The sequence below is a fragment of the Podarcis vaucheri genome (assembly GCF_965113315.1).
Source record: "Podarcis vaucheri genome assembly, chromosome: 5".
Taxonomy (NCBI): Eukaryota; Metazoa; Chordata; class Lepidosauria; order Squamata; family Lacertidae; genus Podarcis; species Podarcis vaucheri.
In genome coordinates this window covers 72,951,233-72,976,890 of record NC_138763.1, presented here as the reverse complement: position 1 = coordinate 72,976,890, position 25,658 = coordinate 72,951,233, and the positions used below count along the sequence as shown (strand labels likewise).

The 25,658-nt window shown below is 42.3% G+C and overlaps 1 protein-coding gene across 1 annotated transcript in view; it reads right to left on the bottom strand.

The window, feature by feature from the left end:
* Positions 1 to 25,658, bottom strand: part of CDH23 (cadherin related 23) — a 402,434-nt gene that overhangs the window by 189,574 nt on the left and 187,202 nt on the right. The window contains exons 12-13 of the mRNA XM_082222023.1: positions 8,067 to 8,216; positions 4,270 to 4,428 (exon numbers count right to left, since the gene is read on the bottom strand). Of these exons, the coding sequence (XP_082078149.1) occupies positions 4,270 to 4,428; positions 8,067 to 8,216 (309 nt within the window). The remainder of the gene's footprint in view (positions 1 to 4,269; positions 4,429 to 8,066; positions 8,217 to 25,658) is intronic.

Genomic DNA, 25,658 nt, shown 5'->3' with positions numbered 1-25,658 from the left:
AGTAGGTAGAGTGCTAAAGTATCTATGAACCACCACCACCCTTCCTGGGCCTTGCATTTTTAAAACTGCCCATGTCTTTGCCTGAAAACTGTGGTAGGCTTGTGCAGCGGTGCCAGCTGCTACTCTGCTGTCACCAGGAAAGGCTGACACATACACTCCTGTATCCTAGGGACCACCCTCATTAGGCAGAACTCACAAAGCACAAAGGAAGCTACAGCAAACAGATGAAGAATTACTGCATCCATTCACAAAGGGCCTTGAAACTACACAAATCAAATGGAACACAGGACAATCAGGAAGATATGATTGAGACGGAGGGAGGGAACCTAGTTTATTTACTGGCCTTTCATAATCTGTGTGCTTCTTTCTGAATCAAGCTTACATCTGTCTAGACTAATTAACTCCTTAAAACTTATGCACAGTCTGCTCTCTAACTATGCACACGCGAACCACTTTGGGCGTCGTATAGGAGTTTCAAAAGTGCACCAGGAGCCCCTCCTTTGTTAAGGGAAGTACACGAGGAAGGAAAGCAACAAATTACTCTTGTGGCATGTGAAGAGCTGGCATGGGTTCCTCCCAGAAGATGGCACATTTTATCTTGGTTTTTCTCCAAAGCAGCTACTCCAAAGTAACAAGTGAGCTATGGCATGAACCATGCATTGTTTCCAAGAATCACATTTTTTAAAACACAAACCTCCCACCATTCCATCAGCTGCCGGAAAAACCCCACTGCGAAATATTCAGAACCAGCCACTAGGAGTACACCAATAATTCACACCTATCTATATGGCTAAAACATAATGGCTGGTGTGGGATTTTCAATGATGCATGTGTCCATTTAGATTCCTTCCTCCATCTTTTCCATGTAAGCGTGATCCACGGACAATTGGACTAAGACACATCTGATAAAGAATAACTTTAAACATGTAACAGAACATATGGGAAGATCTATAAGGCCTAAGTCATTCAGAGATTGCTTAGTCAGATTGCCAAGTAATTTGTGCATTTGTTTTGGGTGTGTGTGTTGAAATCCAGCTTTGCTGGCCTTTAACAAAAGATGCTACTAATCACTTATTTAAAAACTCACCAACACGTGTGTGTGAAAAGCAAAGCAGTTGATTATTGTGTAGCACAATATGCAGATTACTGAGTTCTTCCCATCACCATTCAACTTTGTCTAAAGAGTGTACCACTTACCGTATTCTTTGCTCTATAAGACTCACTTTTCCTCTCCTAAAAAGTAAGGGGAAATGTGTGTGCGTCTTATGGAGTGAATGCAGGCTGCGCAGCTATCCCAGAAGCCAGAACAGCAAGAGGGATCGCTGCATAGCGAAAGCAGTGATCCCTCTTGCTGTTCTGGCTTCTGGGATTCAGAATATTTTTTTTCTTGTTTTCCTCCTCCAAAAACTAGGTGCGTCTTATGGTCTGGTGCATCTTATAGAGCGAAAAATACGGTACATAAACAATCCTTCAAATAAGCAGCACTTTTAACATGTGCAGAGTGTTGCATCTCAAACAACCAAAGAAAACGAACAAGCACTTTCCGAAGCCTGTTAAAAGTTTGGGATCAGCTGGGAGGGCAATCTGGATTTCAATGCTAATTGCATACATTCTGATTTATCATAGAAGATTCGACTCCTGGCATTTTGCATTTGCTCTAAAATGCTGGCATAGCTGGAAGTGCAGGGGTGTGGGGGGGAGATGCTGTAACAATCTCATTGTTTAGTGTCTGACAGCCTGACTAGCTAAACATCTGTTTGAAATATTAATAACTGTCAGATGGGAACAGCTCAGGGGCTCTGTACAGTTTCACACCATCTGTTTGTAGAATAAACACACTTACATGCATACACTTGGAAACATTTTGTCTGAGTTCTACATTCCTCGTCTGCTACTGTTTGCATATGTAGGTTGATGGGAGGTAGGGGACTGTAGCGGCCCAGGACCACATGGGCTGGTAAGTTTGAGCATGCTGCTGGGGAAATGACTAACTGAGGGCAGGTACATGTTACACTGCAGACAAGCTTCCCATTCCTCAACTATGCGTCTCCCAATGAACTCCTGTATCACCCATAAGAAAGCAGCACACATGGGCTGGACAACTAGAACCCATTGTAGCTCCAAGGCACATGTCCAGTGTATGTCCCCATGTATTTACAGACACTTCCCTGCCTTCAAACACTTCGCATTTACCAGAAGACAGGTTGCGAAGAAACTGCAAATGCACCAGCCGCATAAAGTGTGAATCGGCCCAGTGAGTTGAAAACATGCAAAAACAAAACAAAAAACACACAACAAAAACCCAGAGGAAGAATTCATGCATATTTAACAACAGTGGCATAAAGACACCACCAACTACTTGTATTTTTCTTCTTTCAAGAGCCTCTTAATATTAGATTTATTAAAGTATGCTGGGCTTCTATTACAAGCAGTTAAGATTGGGAAAAGGAGTATCATGAAAAGATGTCCCTGGGTACTTTTTAAATTTCCCATTTGGAAGATATGCATATATTGCCTTCTTCTAATTTGGGTGCAAAGTCTTGATACTTCGTTTAACTCAGTTGACTTTGTTTTTCCCCTCCTCCTGCTGCCCCTACCCAGGCTTAGTAGATCATGCTAAGTCAAACAGGCCTTAAACTGAATCCAGAATGCAGAGGCAGTTAGAAAGCATTCTATCTACTCCTCACTTCCTGATGTTTTGCAAAAGAGTGAAATATATGAATGAATGAGCATCACAGATTTGCAACAGTCTTTGCCACAGCTAAATGATTCCTGATCACCTAAGGTACCTTCTGCCCAACTGACTACCTGAGATTATCGTAAAGGGTTCAAAGATCACAGGATGTTCAGTACACTACAAGCACAGCTGGACTTTTGCCTTTTATCTCCTGTGTCCCACACATTTTCCTGTCTCCAACCGGCCCTGTGCTGACTATTCCATACTCTTGCTTTTACTTCCTCCCTGTATTTGTGATCAGCACTGCTTCCTTTGCCTTCTCCCTAATAGTACTTTCAAAATCTCACATATCATCTGCAGAAGCTCTATCTTATTTCAGTTTATGACTTCTGTTATGTCACATGGACCTTGTCATTGACAGTCAGCGTAGTTTAAACATTACAGTGTTGGACTATGACCTGGGAGATCAGGGTTCAAATCCCCATTCAGCCATGAAACTCACTGGGTGAACTTGGGCCAGTCAGCGCTTCTCAGTCTAACTCACCTCATAGGATTGTTGTGAGGATAAAATTTCCCCTTCTCCCTTGCAGCTCTTCAGACACCCTCAAAATCTGCTTGATAGGGTTGGAGGGAGCAGATTTTTGGGTGGTGAGGAAGAATGGGAAGTTCTGCTGCTTCACTTGCGCAGTGTTGGATACAACCTTGAGCATCTGACTGCCAATGTATGCTGAACTAACAACCAATAACCTCAGACTGAAGCGGTAAGAGAGAAAGCTTAAGCACGAGTGACCTGTGCTTCCTTTTTCCATGCTTCCAGATTGCGGTACAAAATGGGAAATGTCCTTCACTAGCTCTCATAATCAACAGTGCATTTAGCTTCCCTGCTAGTTGCCTGGAAATTGTCCTTTACTAAGGACCCCTGGAAAATTAAGTCCAATCGAAGGTGACTATGGGGTTGTGGCACTCATCTCACTTTCAGGCAGAGGGAGTCAGCGTTTCTGGGTCATGTGGCCAACATGACAAAACCGCTTCTGGTGCAATGGAACACCGTGACGGAAGCCAGAGCACGCGAAACACCTTTTACCTTCCCACCACAGCAGTAGCTATTTATCTACTTGCACTGGTGTGCTTTTGAATTGCTAGGTTGGCAGGAGCTGGGACAGAGCAATGGGAGCTCACTCCGTTGTGGGGATTTGAACTGCCGACCTTCTGATCGGCAAAGAGGCTCAGTGGTTTGGACCACAGCACCACCTGCATCCCTGGTTGTCCTTTACTAACCTCACTTAAAGATATGCAAATCCATTTGGGGGAATCAGTCAGGTGTCTGCTCTCTTCATTAGGATGCCCACACTCCCAAGTGACTTCTGGCTTTATGCATATGAATTATGTTTTATCATCACTGCTCTGGAGTTGTTGGGGTTTTTTTTACAATGAAGAGGATAGAAATGTTTTAAAAACGAAAGCTTCATCATTTTCTAATGCACTTCTGGGCTGATCCATAGTTCTGTGATAGACTCTGAGCAACCTAAGAGTTTCAAAGAAAGAGGTACAGTGGAATGTACTTTTTGAATAGATGTACGAGTTCTGCTTACCAGAACACTCAGAACTGTAGTTCCCACGGTAGCATTCTCAAACAGACTGATGTTGTAGAGGACTTGGCTGAAAATTGGGCGGTTGTCATTCTCGTTGATGAGGTTAATCTTCACCCGTGCAAAGCCAACATGGTCTGGCATGCTCTCATTTGCAAACAGCTGAGTGGAAACAAGGAGTAAATGATGAGTATGAAATTTAATTTGTGTCTTTAAGAGAGAGGGAGAGAGAGAGAGAGAGAGAGAGAGAGAGAGAGAGAGCAGTTCTAAATGTCCCTTGATTTCTTTGAGTGGACTGTTATGACAGCAGCAAGCATTTGGCTGGCAGGCTACACATCAGGATTGAACCAGAATTCCACTGAATATGCCTGATGCATGAGCATTATTTCAGTCAAAAGCTCACAGCTTTACACTGCCACATTTCCAGGTTACAGCCCCTGGATTTTAACATCCAGAGCCTTGGAGCTTTATTTCCCTATTCAAGGAAGTCAAATCTCAACCTTGCAATCAAAAGCATAATCCATGTCTAACCGAAGTGACGTCATTTGTAAATCCCACCAGTAAGGAAATTCTGACAATTTTCTTTACATTTTGGACGCATTTGCTTTCTTATAAGGACATTAGGTACATTTTGAAGTCCATAAAATCCGGCTAGCATTCCAGGCACCCCACCTTTCATTTTGTTTGAAAAAAATGTTTGCAATCTTCAAGCTACAGAAAAGACTGATAAGCCTGAAAACTTAATATTGAATTGGTGAGGAAGGAACTTTGGAACTAGAGTATGTTCAAGATATGAACTGACCCGGTTTGGGAATCGAAATTATGAATATGGCCAGATTCCCGCTTAATTTGGGTTTGGTTCATAATAGGATGTGCTGCTGCTGCTGCTGCCAATTAGCTCAGCTTGCTAGTTTTTACCACTCCTTCCAAGCAAGTGTACCTCTCAGAGGGGTTGGGGAACTGGTGGCAGGGAGGGTTTGCCTGTGGGAGGCTGGAGAGGACTCTTATTAACTTCAAATGATGCTCTTGAGAGTCATTCACGCTGGAACACACTGGATTTGTAGCACTGTGTGCATCTTGTTTCAAATGAGTTGAAGACACATTCATTATACGTAAACTAGAAGCCCCTAGACTTGCACTTTATATATTTCCAATGCTGCCCTTTATTCTGAAAAGTCATCCACTTCAGCTTTAATATGCCTATCAGGTTTTAGTTGTGGGTTCCAGTGTCATGTTTGTGATACAAGCATCAATGCCCTCAGGAACTATGGCATAGGGATTTGCCACTATCTTACCCTCTTAACTTTTAAAACCCGAGCAGGATTTAACCCAATGATTTACATTTCTATTTTATGCCCTGTAGTGCTCTAGGAAGGCAGGATTTTATTTATGCTTCCTTGCTGGTGTATAAAGGCCCACTGTCAAGACTAATAGCAACAGAGGCTGCTGGCATGATGTTTACAGAGCTGCTTTGACTTTCGAAAAATTTACAGCTCACCCAGACATTGGGACAAAGCTGAAGCAGGCATCTGGAAAGAGCTTCAGTGCTTGATAGGTGCATTTAAACCAAAGTTTTATAGAACATAAAACTTTTATAGCTTCAAAACATAAAAGGGAGGGGGTGTTCTATTTAAGCTTCTGCAGCTGGGGCCCTAAATTTTGGAAGATAACGCTCACAGCAGATCTCTTTTCATTTTCTTCTTCTTTTTTGGCCAAATTTTAATATTGTGAAAACAGTATGAACCGGGCAAATTAGCAAGAGCTGTGAAAGCCCCTCCACATGTGACATTTGCTGGTTTTTTAACAAACTTATTACACTAATATTTTGTCCCTGCACCTAGTGACGCCAACCTCCTTTCCTATTACCCAATAACATGACAATCACACATGATAAATGATACAGTGAGGGATGCACACCACATTTTAATGTCATTCTCCCAAAGGTGACAGGCTAATGCACGCTTGTCAAATATATAGGCACACTGAGTTTTTTGGGGGGCCTACAGTTCCTCCTCCTAACATTCCCTTAGTCGGCAGCTGCTTTTTATACCCATGTCTGATGAAGCACAGTCAGCTAAGATCATTTCCATTAAAGCAGGCCAATTATTCATCTGCTTTCAGAAGATCGATCCAGAAGAACGCATCCAACAGAGGATTCTTTCCTCTATACTTTTGGCCCTGCTGAGTTCATTCTGTTTGCTTTCCATCAGGATATCAGAGTCTCCAAGGTTCAGGCCCATTCCTCTTAGTATGATCCCCACACAACAGTAGTACTTTTACACATCACTCCTGTGAGGGACTGGTGTTGGGTAAGTCAGATGTGCATGACCAAACTGGCACACCCAACATTAGATCTGGGAATGTCTTCTTCATTACAAGAGTTTTGTGGAGGAAAATGTTAACAACTAGAAGAGAAAACTTTTGCAAGCCTTCTGTACTGATCCCACAGGACGAATTCAGGAATGACCTTTGTCCACTCACTTACAAGTTGATGCAGCATCCACTTCGGTCCTTTACAAGTTTCAAGGCACCAAAGAGTTCAGAGGTTTCACAGGTTGCCCTGTGTTCCAAACCATGGGATCTCTCGGGTAGAAGGGTGGTTCAAAAAGGTAACAACAATAATAACTTGCCCATTTGCCCCCTAGGCAGCTAGTTTGCAGTGAAAGGGCTTTCAGAAGGGAATAATTACAAAAGATAGTAAACACAACAACATTAGTAAACATAACAAACAACAAACCATGACTTGTTAGTTTCATCCATATTAACTTCTTTCTACATGTCAACAGTAACTGGAGGAAGTTCGCTGTGATAAAGCAAGCAATGTCATTCATCACAGAACATGGAGGCTGGTTTTTATTTTTAATGGGAATGTTCATTCAAGTCACTCCTGTAATGAACATAAAAGTGCAGAAGGTGTTATAGCTAAGTTTGATGGCGATTGTCATGGGGTATGTTCAACAAAAGGACCAAGGTAGGCACAAACTCCATGCAGCTGTGCTCCATTAAGCATCTGCCTATTCTGGCACAGCTGTCACATGACTTAATTCCTCCACTGCTAGGCCTATGGCATAGGGACCGTAAACTTTATGAAGACACACAAACTGCATTTTAACTACTTCATATAAAGTGGTACACCTGGAGAGGAATGACACAGGGAGGCCACATCTTAAAACAGATGCTGGGAAAAGGGACTCTGTGTAAAGGGACAAAAGAAAAGGACTTAGAAATGGGCTGGAAGCTTATTTGCTTATGAAAGAGAAGAGAGTAATGTTTATCTGAACTAGTCCAGTAGGATAGAAGCACATTTACAACTATGTTTGTGGAAATGAAGTTTCACAGACATCCTTTACTTAAAAACAGATGTCTTTAGCTGGTGTAGCATTATGATGAAGAGTGCCAGCTGACCAGCCACCATTTATGTCCTCAATCAGATCCCTCACCTGCAATGTTGGACAATAATACTGGTCTGCTTCAATGGGCTGTTGTAAGAATTTTTGAGAGAACAAATGTGAAAGCCTGAACTCTTGAAACATGTTATACGGATAGTAATGTTGATTAGAGGAATTCACCTTGCAATCAGATGTTTTATCATGTTAGTCACTGGGAGCTCATTCTATCATTAAGGAGTACTTCAAATTTGGAACTATTTTACTGCAAACTCTACTTGATTAATTTTGCCATACTCAAAAATCTGTCTCCACTCCCATATATTATCTTTCTCCACAATGAAGATGGATGGTATCTCTCTTATGTCTCACCCTCCCTTAAGTTGTTCATATATCTTTTAAAAGAATCCTTACAGAAAATTCGTAGCGAGGGATTGTCTCAAAGTCCAGCGGCACTGCAACTCTAATCCGGATATCTGCCTTTCCTTGAATTGACGTTGGAGAGATGATAAAGTGGTTGGAGTTGTTTCCCACCAGGTAAACTTCAAAAACACTGTTGAGCCCCTGAAGAAACAAAAAAAGGCAGTAATATTAAACCTGAATGAGCCTGACTGGTTGGTGTGCAGATAGGGATCACCAACGCTAAACACATAGGAAAAATCTACCTAACTCAACAGAAGAAAAGTGAACAGAACATAGCCTGAAGGTAAAATAACATAATGAAGTGCGCAACACAAACAAAAAAGAGAGATGGAATACATTTTTTTAAAAAAATGGCAAAGAAATAAATCTGTAAATATGGAGAGTGGGAAGCCACGGTTTGCTTGTGTCTACAAAACTCAAATAGTAGCAGTTTACTCTAGCAGCCACTTCGGCAGTCAAGTACTGGAATATTACTTCCATACTGGAACATAAAAACAGCCCTTCTGGATTAAACCAAAGGGCCCTCTAGTCCAGTTTCCTATTCTCACAGTGGCCAATCATATGCCTATAAGAAGCTTGCAAACAAGACATGAATGCAACAACACTTTCCATACTTAGGCTCCCCAGAGGCATACTGCCCATGATGCTGGAGGTAATATCTAGCTATCATGACTAGTGGCATGGATAGCCTTACGCTCTGTGGATTTGCCCAAGTACACCTTTAAAATTGCCCAAGTTGGCAGCCATCGCCATTTTGTGGTAGCAAAACTATGTGCTGTCTGAGTGCCTTTCATTGCACCCCCAGCCCAGCCCAAATGCCCATAGATTTCCAGGAAGCCTTGAGCACCATTTTTATTTTACACTCTTCTTAAATGAATGTTTGGGGATCAAAAACACATTCAGTAGAACCTTACATCTTCTTGAAATATTAATTCCAAATGAATTACTATGAAATCTGTGAGACCACTTATGCATTTATTTATTTATTTTTGCTAAAGAGCACATAGTTGGTGTAAATCCCCCCTTAAGCGGCAGTAGTAGTTATCCTTATCATAATGGAGAGGAGAAGAAGCCTCAGCATTAGAACTTGAGCAGAGAAGGGGGCAGCTAAAAAAAAAAGAAAAAAAAGTTTTGTTCCCCCAAAAACTGACACTTCACAATCTCCATGCCCAAACACTGCGCTCCTTCCCAGAGCCCAGCCCAGCAGAGCACATTACAATAAAGTTGAAAAAACCGCTGGAGCTGAATTTCCAATTTTCCCCCAAATGGAGTCAGTCTTGTTGGAAGGAGGGACCAATTAAATGCACGAAGGGGCACTAATAGCAAAAGCTGGCTGAGCGTGACAGCTGAGAAGCGGGTGACATGGCTAGAGAATCCCCCTTTCCATTTCTGCCTCCCTCCTCCCAACCAAATCCAACAATAAATATCCTAGAATGCAGCGGAAAAGAGCTAAAATAATATTGGTATTTATACAGTAGCCAGAGGTGAGGGTGATACCTCACAGACAGGTTTAAGAAGACCAGGTTCCTATTCCAAAGATCTGGCAACTTGAAGAAGCCAAAAAAGTATCGCATTGAAATCTGAACTGAAAAGTAAACAATGGTAAATAGGGTTTTGTTCTCCAGGTAGCATGTGCAACATGAAAATAACCAGAATCTGCCGGCTCATGCTTCTGCTTATTGGAGAATGAAAAGGGTTCCCTTTCTTTTTCAAAACACAGGTGGGGGAAATGCCACACTCAGGACCCTCTAAGGGCAGAATTTCAAGATCAAATGTTCCTTTCTTCCATAGTTCTGGGGCGGAAGCTGTCTTCAGTTCTGGAATGAATAAAAGCAATTCATCCCAAACATGGGATTATATTCTCTAATTTTCTAGAAGCACCCTTTTGGAAGATGTGATAACCATAGGCTGCACCAAACGAGGCAAATGTATCTATGCAATAGCATATAGTGAACATGTCAACAGATTTCCAAGTTACTTCCCTGCACACAGACTCAATCAAAGGCCAAGTCCAATCAATTGCACAAGCTGCAGAACCTTTCAAGGACTGAGCTGCAAGAACACTTGAGGGCCTTGTAAATCAGATGAATGAAATATTTACTTTAGTACCACAGAAGTAGAAATCCTGGAGCCCCCAAAAAAGAGGAACAAAAATTTAAACCTCCTAGAAACCTGGGCCATAGAAAGAATGAGGGCTCTCCTAACATTCACGATGTGACATTCTTTCCACCCTAAATGAAGGGGATTTAGAAAGAAGGTAAGACGATCTCCTCAAACCTATTAAATTAAATGCCCCATTTCTGTTTGCACAAATCTGCAGAGAATTTCTCTAACATTTACTGTTTATTGAATAGTCATTCTGATGTATCTGCAGGAAGGTTCTATGATGTCACACCAAGAACATTTTCCAGTGCATTTTCCCAACACTTTCGAAGCTCCCATTGATGAAAGTGGAAGTTTCCCTGTTCTGGTTTCATGGAGCCATGGGGCCGATTTAAACCTACATTATAACACATGGCTATTTATGACTTGTTGGATGAACAACATCTGGCTACTCTAAACAAATGGCTCTTTTCTATCTTTATGCTTAATGATCAACAGTTGGCCACTTACAGTCAGAGTTGCTATACCAGGCCTCTGCTGTATATGTACTTCAAACTAATGCAAGTAAAAAAATACAAAATCTGGTTTGTATTTCTTAAAAATCATATGCAAGAAACTTTTACATCTGGTAGGATTCATGCTCCATCACCCCACTCACAAATTATTTACATAAACCATGAAAAACTATTGGCCTTATTTCTGCAGTAATTCTTCAGCCTGCTTGCTTTTTTCTTTATTTACTTATTTTAACGAATTACACAGTGTGGCAAGCAACAAGTGATAAAATAACAAAACTTCTTAAAGAAGATTCCTAGTCTAGGTGCAGACTAGGAAAGATCTCAGCTTAAAAGTCTAGATGGAAGAGGAAGGTCTTCAGTAGGCACCAGAAAGACAACAGAAAAGGCACTTGTATAATATTTAAGGGGATGGAATTCCAAAGGGTAGATACCACAAGGCTATAGGCCTGACACCAGTGTTATGTGGAATGGACCTCCCGACAAGAGGCAAGATCTTTCAGATATTCTGGTCCCAAATTGTACAGAACTTTATACAGCAAAACCAGAACCATGAATTTAGCCCAGTACCTAATCAGCAGCTTTCAACCATGGGGTGTTGGTGATGTTCTGCCCCAGGGAGCAACTAAGCTGCATTTTGCACCAGCTGCAGCTTCTGGACCAACCTCAAGGGCAGCCCCACAAACACCATGTTGAAGTAATCTAACTTGGAGGTTACCAGCATATAGACAAAGTGGTTCCCGTCTAGAAATGGCTTACCAGCTAAAGTCACTTGAGCCTCTAGTAACGAAGATGGATCCCAGAGCGCTTCCAGACTATGAAGCTGCTCTTTTAGGGGGAGTGTGACCCCACTCAAAGCAGGCAAAGCTTATGACCCATGCAAATTGGCAAACCAGTAAACCTGTTAAGATGAGTGTTCCACCCCTGAAAAGATCGCCTGGAAAATATCCTTTGGAAGCATGTCACAGCAAAATCTCCATCCATGTGCAATTGTTACGTATGCCATAAAAATAACCGCCTAAATCTGAAGAAGCTCCTGGCAAAGGCTGAAGGGCACAGTGGAACAGTAACCTCATGCAGTGGATGCTGAAGGAGGCCTCAAGGACTTAGAGGAAACAGTCGAGTGTCCCATGTGACCTGTCCCACATCTCCTAAGCTAGTCTGTGGCCCTCAGGTGTGAGGATGAAATAAGATTCTACTGCCAGTTGACTTCTGCACATGGAATGGGAGATGGTCGCAATGCTGTCCTTTGCCTCAGGCAGCAAAATGTCTTGGGCAGCCCTGAAAAACAGTGTTGGCCGGTGCTTGCTGTCTGGAGGTACAACTGCACTGATTCACCAGATAGGTAAACTGGGTAAAATAAAGGCAGGCAGGATTGGAGAAAGCAGACATGTGCATGCTTGGCAAGGAAGTAAGCAGGTACAGGCAGGTTGATAGGACTTTGGTATTTACTTAAGAGACAAATTGCTCAATCTGGGAAGCCAGACTGGAGCCTGAGGTTTTATAAGGCACGGCAAAGCCTCACTGCCTCATTATGTCCTCTGACAATTGCTGAGTAGGCAATCTGCAGTACTTTCTTCTAAACAGCTGCACTGATGGAGAAGGGCAGAAGCTCCCTCTTCTGGGAAGCTGCCATGGTGGCAAAAAGGGCTATACAAAACTAGCACCTTACAGACCCGGCAGGGATTTGTCTGTGTGTCTATTGCAGTTATTAGAGTCCAAGTAATATGTAACTTTTGCATAAGGTGTTGTCACAGGCTCAGCTACAGAAATAAGGTGAGAAAGCCACAGAAATGTCTTCACCACTCTTTAGCTGGGATGGATCTCTGATGTTCCATCATTGCTCTGGGAGCAGGTGCCTTTCATCACGGTAAGCTGCTGTCGATTTTCTTGGACCCCAAGAGGATAATTTTTTTTGTTGGGGTGGGGGGAAGGAGGCGTGATAATGTTGAACATCAAAAGAAGCCCCCAGCATGTGCGGAAAGGAGCAGGGTTATTTAATTCCCTTCCAGCTGGGAAAACAGATCAGCCTGTTGATATTTGCCATCCCTAATTACTAACTACTTCAGTGCCTCAGCTTCCCCATGTGAAGTCTTGAGAAGTGGAATTCATCTGCCCGTTGGGAGAAGTGCTGTATTTTTCTCTGTTATTTATTTCATCTTTTTTATTGTTGATTCTCCCCCATGCTGCTTTCTTTGCTCCTAGTTTACCGAAGCCTTTGAACCCCCTGCAGATGGCTGAGAGCAAATCTGAATATTCAAATTGTTATCAGCTGCCCACCAGAAGGGACTGGCTTAGCCTGGATCACAACTATCTCCCCCTGTCACACACTGGCCTACAGGAAAAGGTGGGGAGATTCTGGAAGATTTTCCATATTGTTTTATAACGAAAGGACTGGCCACCCCACAGAGACAGACGGGACACACACACACACACACACACACATCCTGGTTCTACCTGGGAAATTATTTGAGGCATATGAAATGAAGAGCAAGAGAAAATAAAAAGGCAGAATCAGTATAAAACGTGTAAAAAACACTTGAAGGGGGATATAGAAAACCTCCCTGTTTTCCCCCACTGTGATTCCTACATTCCTATATTCCCAGACTGGCATTGCTACACTGGGACACTTACCCTCTCTTTTTTCTTTTTGTAAAGCAAAACCAAATAATTGCCATGCACAGTTGCAGGTATAACAGCATCTACACATCACGTTCCCCACTCGATAGCAAATGCAACACTATAAAGTGTTGGGAGATTTGAATCATTCCTGTGCATCACATGCATAATTAGTTTAATTGTGCAGCAACTTGGGCAATTAAACTGCCACTTTTAAAACGAATCCGACAGTGATGATGCAGTTTCCGCTTCTGCAGTGGAAATCAGAGATGCAAGGCATCCCTCCACTTGCAAACAGAATAGTTTTGTTAACAACAACAACAACAACAACAACAACTTTATTATTTGTACCCCACCCATCTGACTGGGCCACTCTGGGCAACTTCCAGAATGTACAAAAACAGATCTCATTCAGATAGATAGATAGATAGATAGATAGATAGATATCGATTCCATTTAATCTAGGCTTCATCCATATCTGGCTTATAAACTAAGCATGTGAGGCTGTGATTTTACATGCCTTTCTTTCCTATTCTTCTCCTTCAACCAGGCTGCAATGCATCTGTCATTCTACAGGACTTCACTTTCCCTCTGTGAAAAGCACAAATGCTTCACTGCTCTTTCTTGTGAGGAAAACAAAGCCAAGGCCAGCAGCAGCCCAATGCCCAGGAACAACCATAAAAATAATAAGCCAAACTTCACAGGCCAACACTTCACAGGAAACCCTACAATAATATATGAACCTGACATACCTGCCCAGGAAGGAACAGTTCTCTTTAAAAGCCAGGAACTCGTCTTGGATTAAAAGCTGCCATTTCGAAACATTTATATTATGGATTTATATTAAGGACTCCAACACAAGTTTCATCTGTGACGGTGAACTTATAAAAAAAGTGGGTGTTGCTATAGCTTCAACTGTCTTGTAAGTCACACTCTGTACAGTCACAGCCAGCACCAGCTGCTTCAGGTGGCCATCTCACTCTGCCTAATGGTAGAGCTGGAAGATAACAATTCAGTGCACCATCATATATGCTCATTTACATGTGTGTGGAAGCACAAAGCTCCTCACTTCTCTCCTTGATGAGCGTGTGCCATTCTATTTTGGGGAACAGTATGCTCCTCCATAACTGCTTTACCTCCATTTAATCCTATCTTCTTTGCATCCAGCCCCACCTGCATGGGAATAGATGTGTGTTGAGTTACAAGCCCAAATGACTTGCACATGCGAGAAGTAGCGATTGATATGGGAGGTGGACAGCGGCCTCCCACTCAAGGGAACGGTCCAGCTTGCTGCAGCGTATGCACACTTGTGCATCATTCAGAGGCAAGTGGGAAGAGGTAAGAATGCTTTGCACATGGGCAGCTGTACCCAGTGCTGGTGCCAAGCTATTCTGTGCCTTAGGCAAAGCTAACTACTTGCACACACCCACACCCCTGCCCCAAATGGCTAACTTTAATTTTCAAAAACGAATCTCTTGTAGAAATGATAAAAAATATTCAAAATAAAAAATAAAAGCAAAATATTATCAGAAATTTATAAGCTATAACAAAAGCTCATCTATAAAATGGTGCTCCTCAAAGGTAATCACGGCACCTCTCTGAGGACTGTGCCTAGTTGCCCTAACGATAGCACCGGCCCCAGCTGTTCCCATGAAGAGACTGATCACGCCCATTTTTTCTGCAGCCCCATGAGCCATAATGCCCAGCGTGAGTATGCAGATAGTGATTAATAAATTGAAATTAACCCCAGTAAAAATGAGGTGATAATAAATTCACAAATACCTGCAAGAAAGGTTATGATATAAGGTTAAGGATCATGAGCATAGCCAAGGGGGCGGGAACTGCCCCCCAAATCAAGTAAATCAATAAAAATACTTAGTAGCTGAGGTTCAGTGCCTACTAAAGAAGGCAAGGCCTGTCTCCAGCAGAAGGAGAACTCAGCACAGACAGCTAGATGGTGCCCCGGGGTTGTCTGTTGCCAAAGCAAAATTTGAGTCTGGCTACATGGAGCTATCCAAGGTGCTACTTGGAGCTTAAGTTTGTGTTGCCAGAACCAGAATTTAGCCCTAAGTTATTCTGACTTGACTAGAAATTGAACTCTGCTTGCTTTGCTTCTCTGGCTGGCCTTGCCGGAACCGGAACTCTTGCCTGGAACACCCTCTCCTTGATCTGGAACCCCACCTGCCTGAGACCACCTGGGACAGAACACTGTCTAATTTTCCATGTGTGGTGTCAGAAAATCTTAAGTGTATAGACTTCCTGTGATTTAACTCTCTGTTCTTTGATTAATTTAATTGAAGCACAATCAAGTGACCACATACAGAGCTGGGGAAAATAAAAGAAACCATCTTTCTATCTAAAAAAGGTATGAGGAGGTGGGTTGTAAGCTAACAAAGAACAGATTAGAAGACCATTTTTGTACACTTTTTTTTACAGAAGCAGCATTTTAGACTTTGAGATGATTGACTAGTGATTTTCCCACCATTTGTTCAATAACAAAGAAGCTGTGATTAGCTTAAGGACGGTCCCTGTTGTTCAAGAGGAAGACAAGGAAGTTTTTCAAAGAGCAAGTACTCAGCCTTTGTCACAAATCTATGCAAGTGACTTTGTTGGCAAAGTGAACCACTTTGTTAATATAAGGGTTTCCACTATGAATTATAGACAAAATGCTACCTGTTTCCCTGGCAATGCATTATGCACCATCAGCACATGAATCTTCTCAGGATGACCGTACGAACCTTGCTCAGGTGGGTCTGCAGCCAGCCAGTTGTGTTCCAGTTCAACTGAATGCAAAACTGTAAGTTTGGCCACAGCTTTTTCTTTTACAAAACTGTCTTGGGTATACTTGATGACCACAAGGCTCTTGTGACTATTCTGGTTTTGACATTATGTAGCTGAAATGATTATGTGGCTCAAACTGCTATCTAATATACCAGATTCTTCACTTCAAGGACATGTTGGCTTAGCCTGTATGGAGATAACTTTCTCTTGGGTCAAAGGATGACCACGTTTTCCAAGCTGAATATCAAAGATTCAAATGCAGCAAATTTTGGGACCCTAATCAAAGCAGAATTCTCTTTGTTGCTGTTACCACAAAGGTGAGCAGCCACTGCCAGTGATACATGGCTGGGAATCAGCATTAGAGCTGAGCAACATGAAGACAACAAACGTATTTGCCCCACATGGCATATATCTCACACAGAGCATTTCCCCCCACTCAGTTGCAAAAGGATATGTAATTCTTTGCCATTTGGCAGCTGGGTGGGGTGCAATGGGAACATGGGGACATTGCTGAGGGAAATAGGGCAGTGCCCCCTCATCCAAACCAAACCAAATCACACTTAATTGACTATGTGGGGCAGAACACAGATGGCAATGAGCATTCAAGTGATTGTCCAAACCTGCATGTACCATGGGATGATTGGAAACTGAGGCTGACACAGAGTCAAAGGATCATCTGAATAGGCTCAATCGCCTTTCACACAACAAATGCATCTAGAGTCCAAGCAAGTTCTATCTTCATTGTTTATCCCTCCTTTTTCTTGTGTTGAGATTTTCTCTTGTGCTCAGCTATTCCCTCTCTCCTTCCTGCTTTCCTGAGGCTATCTGCTGAATTCCACACACGCATGCACAGACAGGGATCAATCCGAGGCTGACTCGCCTTCAGCTTATCTCTGCTCCAAATGATTGATTTTCCCTCTTTAAGGGTAATTTGCTGGTGAATTCCATGTATTGCAAAAACCCCTGTGAAATCTAATTCATTCCAATTGGCAGCTAGCACTTTTGGGAAAGAATACTACAGAGTTGTCCATTATTCTTTACGGTTATGATCTATGTAATGCATTTATATTGCATATGTGTGAATTTTAATGCTTGTGCGCACACACAGAGAGAGATATGCACTCATATATATATAATAATCTTCATGTCAAGACAGTAATTAAACTGATTATATGATGGAGAGGTCAAAGGCTTGCCACTATTTTGTGAAACTTTGTTTGCTCCTAATAAAGATATTGTCCAACTGTGAATTTTGGAGTGGCTGGCTGTGATGTAACTTAAATCTTAATACTAACAAACACAGTTTGCATTAATACAATTCTGACTCACCACAGAAATATTTTTCCCCAGTCTGAGGAATGTAAAAAATGGGAGCAGGATAAAGGAGGAGAACTCCTTTGGCCCCTCCAGTCTTCCAGAGATGTGCCCTGCCTTGAAATGTACTGGAAACTGGTATGACCATTTATCATTCTGGTTGGGCCCGATAAGAGTAGGAATCCAACAACATATGTGGGTGCCACAGGCTCTTCGCCCCTATATTTAGGCTGTGAAATTTTGGACAAGGGGCCTGATTTCTGGCTTTTCAGTTTGGGACATGATCTTGTTTCTGTAAAGGAAGTATCATAGCAAATAATGCAACTATTTGCATTATAGCAGTCTCATTAAAGTTTCTAATGCATAGAATGATTGGATATGGAATCAAGCCATTGTGGTGCAATGAATGGAGCTCAAATCCCTGTCAAGCTATGATGAAACTCTGCGGGTGCCCTTAAGCGACCACTGTTTCCTAGCCTAATCTACCTCATGGAGGTTTTGCCAGAATAAAATAAAATGACCCCATTTATGCTGCCCTGTGCTCCACAGTGAAAGGAGAGATATGCATGTCAGCATATTCCTTCCTCTAAGGTATTCAGGCCAGTCGTTCTCTCCCAGTTTAATCTACCTCACAGGGTTAGTGTAATGCTAAAAGGTAAAGCAAGTGTTTGCCACAACCCTTACCGCCTTGGAGCAAGGAGATTATAATAAACAAATGAATACCTCAACATCTCATCACTTGATGGAATGTCAATATGGCCATTTACTTATTACATTTTTTAAAAAAGCCTACCCTTTCCCTGAGGAGTTAAGCGTTGTGGCAAATGCTTGATTCTACTTACTCTTGCAACAACTCTGTGAGTTAGGTTAGCTTTGAATGTGTGTGACTGGCCCAAGATCACCGAGCAAGTTTCAAGACTGAGCAGAAAGTTGAGACCAGATCTCCCTGGTCATTTCCCACAACTTATGTAAAATGCTTCACATTTAAAATACATATACCATTTAAGTGTCATCAGCACCAACAGCAAAAAAAGCCAAACTTTTCAACATCACATCACCCAGTTTTCCTAGCAAATCAACTGGGGACAGGAATGTAATTCTGAACTGCCCACACTTTAACGTGGCAGAGGCAAAATAATTATCCCACTATATGGCTTTGTGACAGGAGACTATAGCTGAACTCTTGTCATAGAATCATAGAGTTGGAAGAGACCACAAGGGCCATCGAGTCCAACCCCCTGCCAAGCAGGAAACACCATCAGAGCACTCCTGACATATGGTTGTCAAGCCTCTGCTTAAAGACCTCCAAAGTAGGAGACTCCACCACACTCCTTGGCAGCAAATTCCACTGTCGAACAGCTCTTACTGTCAGGAAGTTCTTCCTAATGTTTAAGTGGAATCTTCTTTCTTGTAGTTTGGATCCATTGCTCCGTGTCCGCTTCTCTGGAGCAGCAGAAAACAACCTTTCTCCCTCCTCTATGTGACATCCTTTAATATATTTGAACATGGCTATCATATCACCCCTTAACCTCCTCTTCTCCAGGCTAAACATGCCCAGCTCCCTTAGCCGTTCCTCATAAGGCATCGTTTCCAGGCCTTTGACCATTTTGGTTGCCCTCCTCTGGACACGTTCCAGTTTGTCAGTGTCCTTCTTGAACTGTGGTGCCCAGAACTGGACACAGTACTCCAGGTGAGGTCTGACCAGAGCAGAATACAGTGGCACTATCACTTCCCTTGATCTAGATGCTATACTCCTATTGATGAGGCCCAGAATTGCACTGGCTTTTTTAGCTGCCGCGTCACACTATTGGCTCTTGTCAAGTTTGTGGTCAACCAAGACTCCTGGATCCTTTTCACATGTACTGCTCTCAAGCCAGGTGTCACCCATCTTGTATTTGTGCCTCTCATTTTTTTTGCCCAAGTGCAATACTTTACATTTCTCCCTGTTAAAATTCATCTTGTTTGTTTTGGCCCAGTTCTCTAATCTGTCAAGGTCGTTTTGAAGTGTGATCCTGTCCTCTGGGGTGTTAGCCACCCCTCCCAGTTTGGTGTCATCTGCAAATTTGATCAGGATGCCCTTGAGTCTATCATCCAAGTCGTTGATAAAGATGTTGAATAAGACCAGGCCCAAGACAGAACCCTGTGGCACCCCACTAGTCACTCTTCTCCAGGATGAAGAGGAACCATTGATGAGCACCCTTTGGGTTCGGTCAGTCAGCCAGTTACAAATCCACTGAGTGGTAGCATAGTCAAGACCACATTTTACCAGCTTCTTTACAAGAATATCATGGGGCACCTTGTCAAATGCTTTGCTGAAATCAAGGTAGGCTACATCCACTGCGTTCCCTTCATCTACCAGGCTTGTAATTCTGTCAAAAAACGAGATCAGGTTAGTCTGACATGACTTATTTTTCAGAAATCCATGCTGACTATTGGTGATCACAGCATTCCTTTCTAGGTGCTCACAGACTGTTTGCTTAATGATCTGCTCCAGAATCTTCCCTGGTATTGATGTCAGACTGACTGGGCGATAATTATTTGGGTCCTCTCTTTTCCCCTTTTTGAAAATAGGGACAACATTTGCCCTCCTCCAGTCTGCCGGGACTTCGCCTGTTCTCCAGGAATTCTCAAAGATGACTGCCAGTGGTTCTGAGATCACATCTGCCAGTTCTTTTAATACTCTTGGATGCAGTTCATCTGGCCCTGGAGACTTGAATACATCTAAACTAGCCAAGTATTCTTGTACTATCTCCTTAGTTATTCTGGGCTGTGTTTCCTCTGCTGGATCATTTGCTCCAAATTCTTCAGGTCGGGCATTGTTTTCTTTATCTGAGAAGACTGAGGCAAAGAAGGCATTGAGGAGTTCAGCCCTTTCTGTGTCCCCTGTTTGCATTTCACCATCTTCTCCTCTGAGTGACCCCACTGTTTCTTTGTTCTTCCTTTTGCTACGAACATACCCATAAAAGCCTTTTTTGTTGCTTTTAACCTCTCTAGCAAGCCTGAGTTCATTCTGTGCTTTAGCTTTTCTGACTTTGTGTCTACATGTGCTGGCTATTTGTTTGAATTCCTCTTTGGTGGTTTCCCCCCTTTTCCATTTTTTGTACACATCCTTTTTTAATCTTAACTCAGTTAAAAGTTCTTTAGATAGCCATCCTGGCTTCTTTAGGCACCTTCCATGTTTCCGTCTCATTGGTATTGCCTGACGTTGTGCTTTTACTATCTCCCTCTTAACAAACTCCCAGCCATCATGAACTCCCTTTCCTTTTAGTATTACTGTCCATGGGATCTCACCCAGCACTTCCCTAAGTTTTATGAAGTCGGCTTTCTTAAAGTCAAGAAATTGAGTCCTAGTATGCTTGGCTGCTCCTTTCCGCTGTATAGTAAACTTCAGAAGAGCATGATCACTCGCGCCTAATGATCCTTCCACTTCTACCCCACTAACCAGATCATCAACATTGGTTAGGACCAGATCTAAAATGGCTGTTCCTCTTGTTGCTTCTCCCACTTTCTGGACAATGAAGTTGTCTGCAAGGCCAGTGAGGAATCTGCTTGACCTTATGCTCTTGGCTGAGTTTGACATCCAACAAATATCCGGGTAATTGAAGTCCCCCATTACTACTATATCCCTTCCTTTTGCATGCTTGGCCATCTTGCGTTTAGTTATTGGCCATTTCTCTGCCATAAATGTGTCAACACAAGTCATGGGATTCAGAGAATGACAACAGTCTATAAGAGACTGCAGTAGCGAGGAAGGATCAAAACAACTTATATGCATGTATATCATGACTAAACTTCAGTATTAATTCATTTCAAAGTTAAAAAATTGTACCTCCATTTTACAGAAGGAAAAAACATTTCTAAAAGAGCATATTTTGTTTTCCCTAAAGCTGTTGCTAAAAACAACTAAAACTTGTCTTGATCTCAATTGCCTCTCCATATATTTATTTAGTTGCTTTCCCTGGTGAATTGAACAATTCCCTTTCTGCCCTTAAACAAATGAACTAGGCCAGCTCCTGCATGAATGCTGAAATACTATGATAGGTTCTGTCAGATATGTCCCTGTATATCTGTGTCTTAAATTTTTCTCCCTTTCTCTGTCTTACTTATTGGATTGTTCTTCTAAAAAACTACTCCTCTAGCTGTCCACTGAAGGAAACACAACTGTCCACTTAAAAATACAATGCTCTGTGGAAATGACAATGTGAAATGTTCGTTCCTTTCAGAAGCCATCACCTTGGTCTCATCATGGGATAGTTGTTCTCTCCATCTTCTCACTGTCAAAGTTCTGTTGTTGTCTCCCCATAAGTCATGTGGGCCCAAATATGGCACCAACATGTTTCACAACATGATTTTTGTACTCTGTAGCAGCTTTCCTTATACTCATGGAAAGGAGGTTTGTCGCACTCAGGGCTGCTAAAGCACTGCTTTTCCACAATTAGCAAGAAGCTGAATTAAAGCAGAGGTTCCACACAAGAACTCAGTACTATATTACCTACCGACCTGCTTTCCAGTAGTCAAGATCCTCCTTTGATCTTTACTCACAAGCAAGTCTGATTCTGTGAGGTTCCCAGCAATGTTAACTAACATGGTCCTTCTTGTAGGAACTGTTTAAATAACGGCACTCGAGTCCTTAAATGCCTTGACAGAACTTTGCCTATCCACATTAGGCAGGACTGTGTGTGAAAATGACGTTTTGTTTTATTTTTAATCACCACAATCAGTTCTGGAAGGGTGGGGAAGACAACAGAGAAAACACTGGATGCATCAGGCTGCATGCCACAGCATCCTCAAATCCAGAGAAAGAGGAGACCCTCTAGACTCCAGAACAGCATGGAAAGTGCCAAAGGGGCGGCAGCAAAATATGATATTTTCTTTGACAAGGGAATTGTATAATTTTACATTTCAGTTGTACCTCTGTTTATATATCCCTCTGGTTACGTAAAATTCAGAATATGTAAGTGGAAACCCGGAAGTATGTTTCCGGGTTTTTGCCGCACGTGCATGTGCAGAAGTGGTAGATTACTTCTGTGTATGCGCAGAAGCGCTTCACCACCACATGCGTGTGTGCAGAAGTAGCCCCTCTGGTTGCAGAAACCTCGGGATCTGGGACTTCCGGGTTAGCGCCATCGCCGAATGGCGGACTCCCTCCGAGCTCCGGAGGGAGTCGGCTCGGCAGGGGTCGGGTCCTACCGCGCCGGCGACGCGGGGACCCTTAAAAACCACGGGAACGGATCCCGTGGACATGGTGACTCGGCTGGCACCGTTATCGCCCTCCCGGCTCGTGAAGGAGCCTTTTTAAAGGCTACGGATCGGGCGCCGGGGAGTGGCGTGGTGCTTTGAGTCCTCCGCTTCCCCTGCCGGGCGCAGCCGCATGCCATCCGGCGGAGAGCGCTGGCTTCTTCCAAAGAAAATTCGGACAATTAACAACAACCCGTGAGTAATTGGGCAACCGGGCATAAAAGGAGGAAAAAAGAAATTTTTTCCGGATCTGGCACGAGCGGGAGGGGATCCAAAAAGGAAGTCAGTCCCCTCCCTGATTGTAAACATGCTAAAACAAGGACTGAGAAACCAAGATCGATTCAGAAGTTTATTGATGACAAAAATTATTAACTCCACGATGTGAATTATAAGAACTGTGCTGGAGGAGAAGAGTCGAGGGTGAGAGGAAAAAGACAACCCCCCCCTGGGAACCGGGGCGATTCGGAGAGCCTGGCGAAGAGAGATGGAGAATTTGACAGCTGCCAAAGGAGCTGTCAAAGCTGGAAAATATAAAGAGGACTTTGCTACAAGTTTTTTTTTGCTGGTTAATTTTGCTACAATTTGATATAAATATGGATATAAACTGTCGGGGAAAAAGAAACAACAAATTGACTTTTGGATTAGAGGATACAAAGTTATTGCAATCCCCCTAGAGGGGTTTCGGGACATTACAAGTGTCGTATGTGGAAAACTACTCTGGGATGTGCATAGGTCTTATCTCCTGGGAAAGCTGCAGAACTGAAATATTATTTTGTCTACAGAGGTGACCATAATACAATAGAATCTTCTATTGAAGCAAGAAAGGAACTGGACGTAAGTCTTTGTCCCTGAATAACAAACCTCTGTAGAGACACTAAGTTTTGAAACAAGAATGTTTTGACAGCTGAACAAGACAGAAACCTGAGAAACCAAGAAATAAAAGAGTAAATGACTAAATACGACACGGAAAGAACAACGGGAGGAGCAACAAAAGATTAAGGAAAATTAAAGGCCTCTATTAGACTGGATTTATGAAGTTAAATATTATTAAAACAACCAAATCTGAAGAAACCGGCAAGATGGACTGAGAAAAATTTGGCTGTGGACTTAAGATCTCCAGGCCGACAACATACAGACAAATGGACATGGGGAATCAAAACCGGGGAAGGGAGGGGGAATCCTAGAATCCAAAGGCTTTGTAACCAATTCTTTGAACTTGTCTATATATTCTATCTTATATTCTTTATAACTTTGATCTTATATGTTTTCGTTTTTTCCTTTTTTAGAAAGGGGGAACTCGTGGAAGGAATGAGAGCTGATCTTGGGGGAAAAATTTTGTTTTATCATAAGACGAGGAGTGATGTTAAGATTGTGTAAATTTAAATTGGTTTATGAGTAAAATATATTAGGCTTAAATTTGGGGATGAGAACTTGTGGAACCAACTTAGGGAAAGGGGAATACAGTCGGGAGGGGAAGGAGGAAGTCCCAGAAAGAAGGTTATGAAAAGAAGGGTCTAAGCTAGTCTCTCTTTTTCTTTCTTTTCTTTATCTTTTTTATTTTTTCTATTCTGTTATTATTGGAAATTTTAATAAATATGATTATAAAAAAAAAGAAACCTCGGGATCTGACTGGAGGTCCCGAACAGATGCTGTCCGCAACTGGAGGTACCACTGTATATCACATGAAAAGCAAATGGAGGGGAAACAATGCACACACACACACATTCTCTCTCTCTCTCTCTCTCTCTCTCACACACACACACACACACAGTGTAAATTATCAACTTGACCAGTGGCAGCAATCCATTAATGGGATAATGGAAGAAGTTTGGTGCACATTTTAATGACAGTTCACCTAATTCATAGTTCTTCAAACAACATGCCAACCAAAATGTAGCTATCCTTCAAAACTCACATATGTGATGCAGCTCCCCAACCAAAAACTGTGTACAAAACATTATTGAGTTGATCAACATGGTTTTAATTGATTACTCTAATTCTTTGACACTCTCTCTCTCTCTCTCTGTGTGTGTGTGTGTGTGTGTGTTTTGTCTTAATCCTAAACAAACAAGGAATGGTGGTACTGTAGTTCTGGGTCTCACTTGCAAGATAATTGCCTCCGTTTTACATTTCGAGTGTCTTAGAAATTATTGCTGTTTATATATTTATTTATCATTGCTGGGGGAAAATTGCTGGGGGGCTTTAACAGCCAAACATTTCCATTCCTGAATGGCCAAAAGACCATTTTCCCCACAGTACATTCAGGGACCATTGAGTTGATAGTACCAACGTGTAGTGCAAATACAGTTGCAAACATTGGGTTGGATCTAGACTTCAGTTCCTCCAGCAGGAGCATTTGAAGATGAAGCTCTGCTTAGGGCTCAAGGTCCTCCCCTCCCATTACACCCCATAGCATCACCTCTAACACTTTCAGAACAGTATGAGGAGGTGATGATGTGGGTTGCAGAGGGAGTGAAAAACTGGCCAAAAGAAAAGAAAGTAGCCTCCTTGCTATCTCCGTTAGCAAGTTGGATTAACAGCCTTTCATGAGCAGAAGTCAAAGTCTGTGGTGGAAGTCCAAATTCAGCCTGCTGACTCCCTCCCAACCCTATCTAACGAATAGGACAAGTACTCTCTGCTAGAGCCCTCAATCATTTTCTAAAACAGCACAGGAGAAATAAGCACTATCAAAATCAGTTCAAAAAAACTGATTTTTTTTTAAAAGTACACAAAAGCAAATGGGAAATGTGAAAAAAACAGGAAAAAGTAAATCAAACTATTCAGTCTAAATAATAATAATAATAATAATAATAATAATAATAATAAATTTTATTTATATCCCGCCCTCCCCAGCCGAAGCCGGGCTCAGGGCGGCTAACAACAATCAAATAAACAATCAAATAATCATACATTCTAAAAATATTTCATTATAAAATTAGTTAAAATCAAATTGATGGCAACCGATTAAGCAAGATTTTGTGCAGGTTGCCAGAGGAGGGGGTCAGGCTGCGCC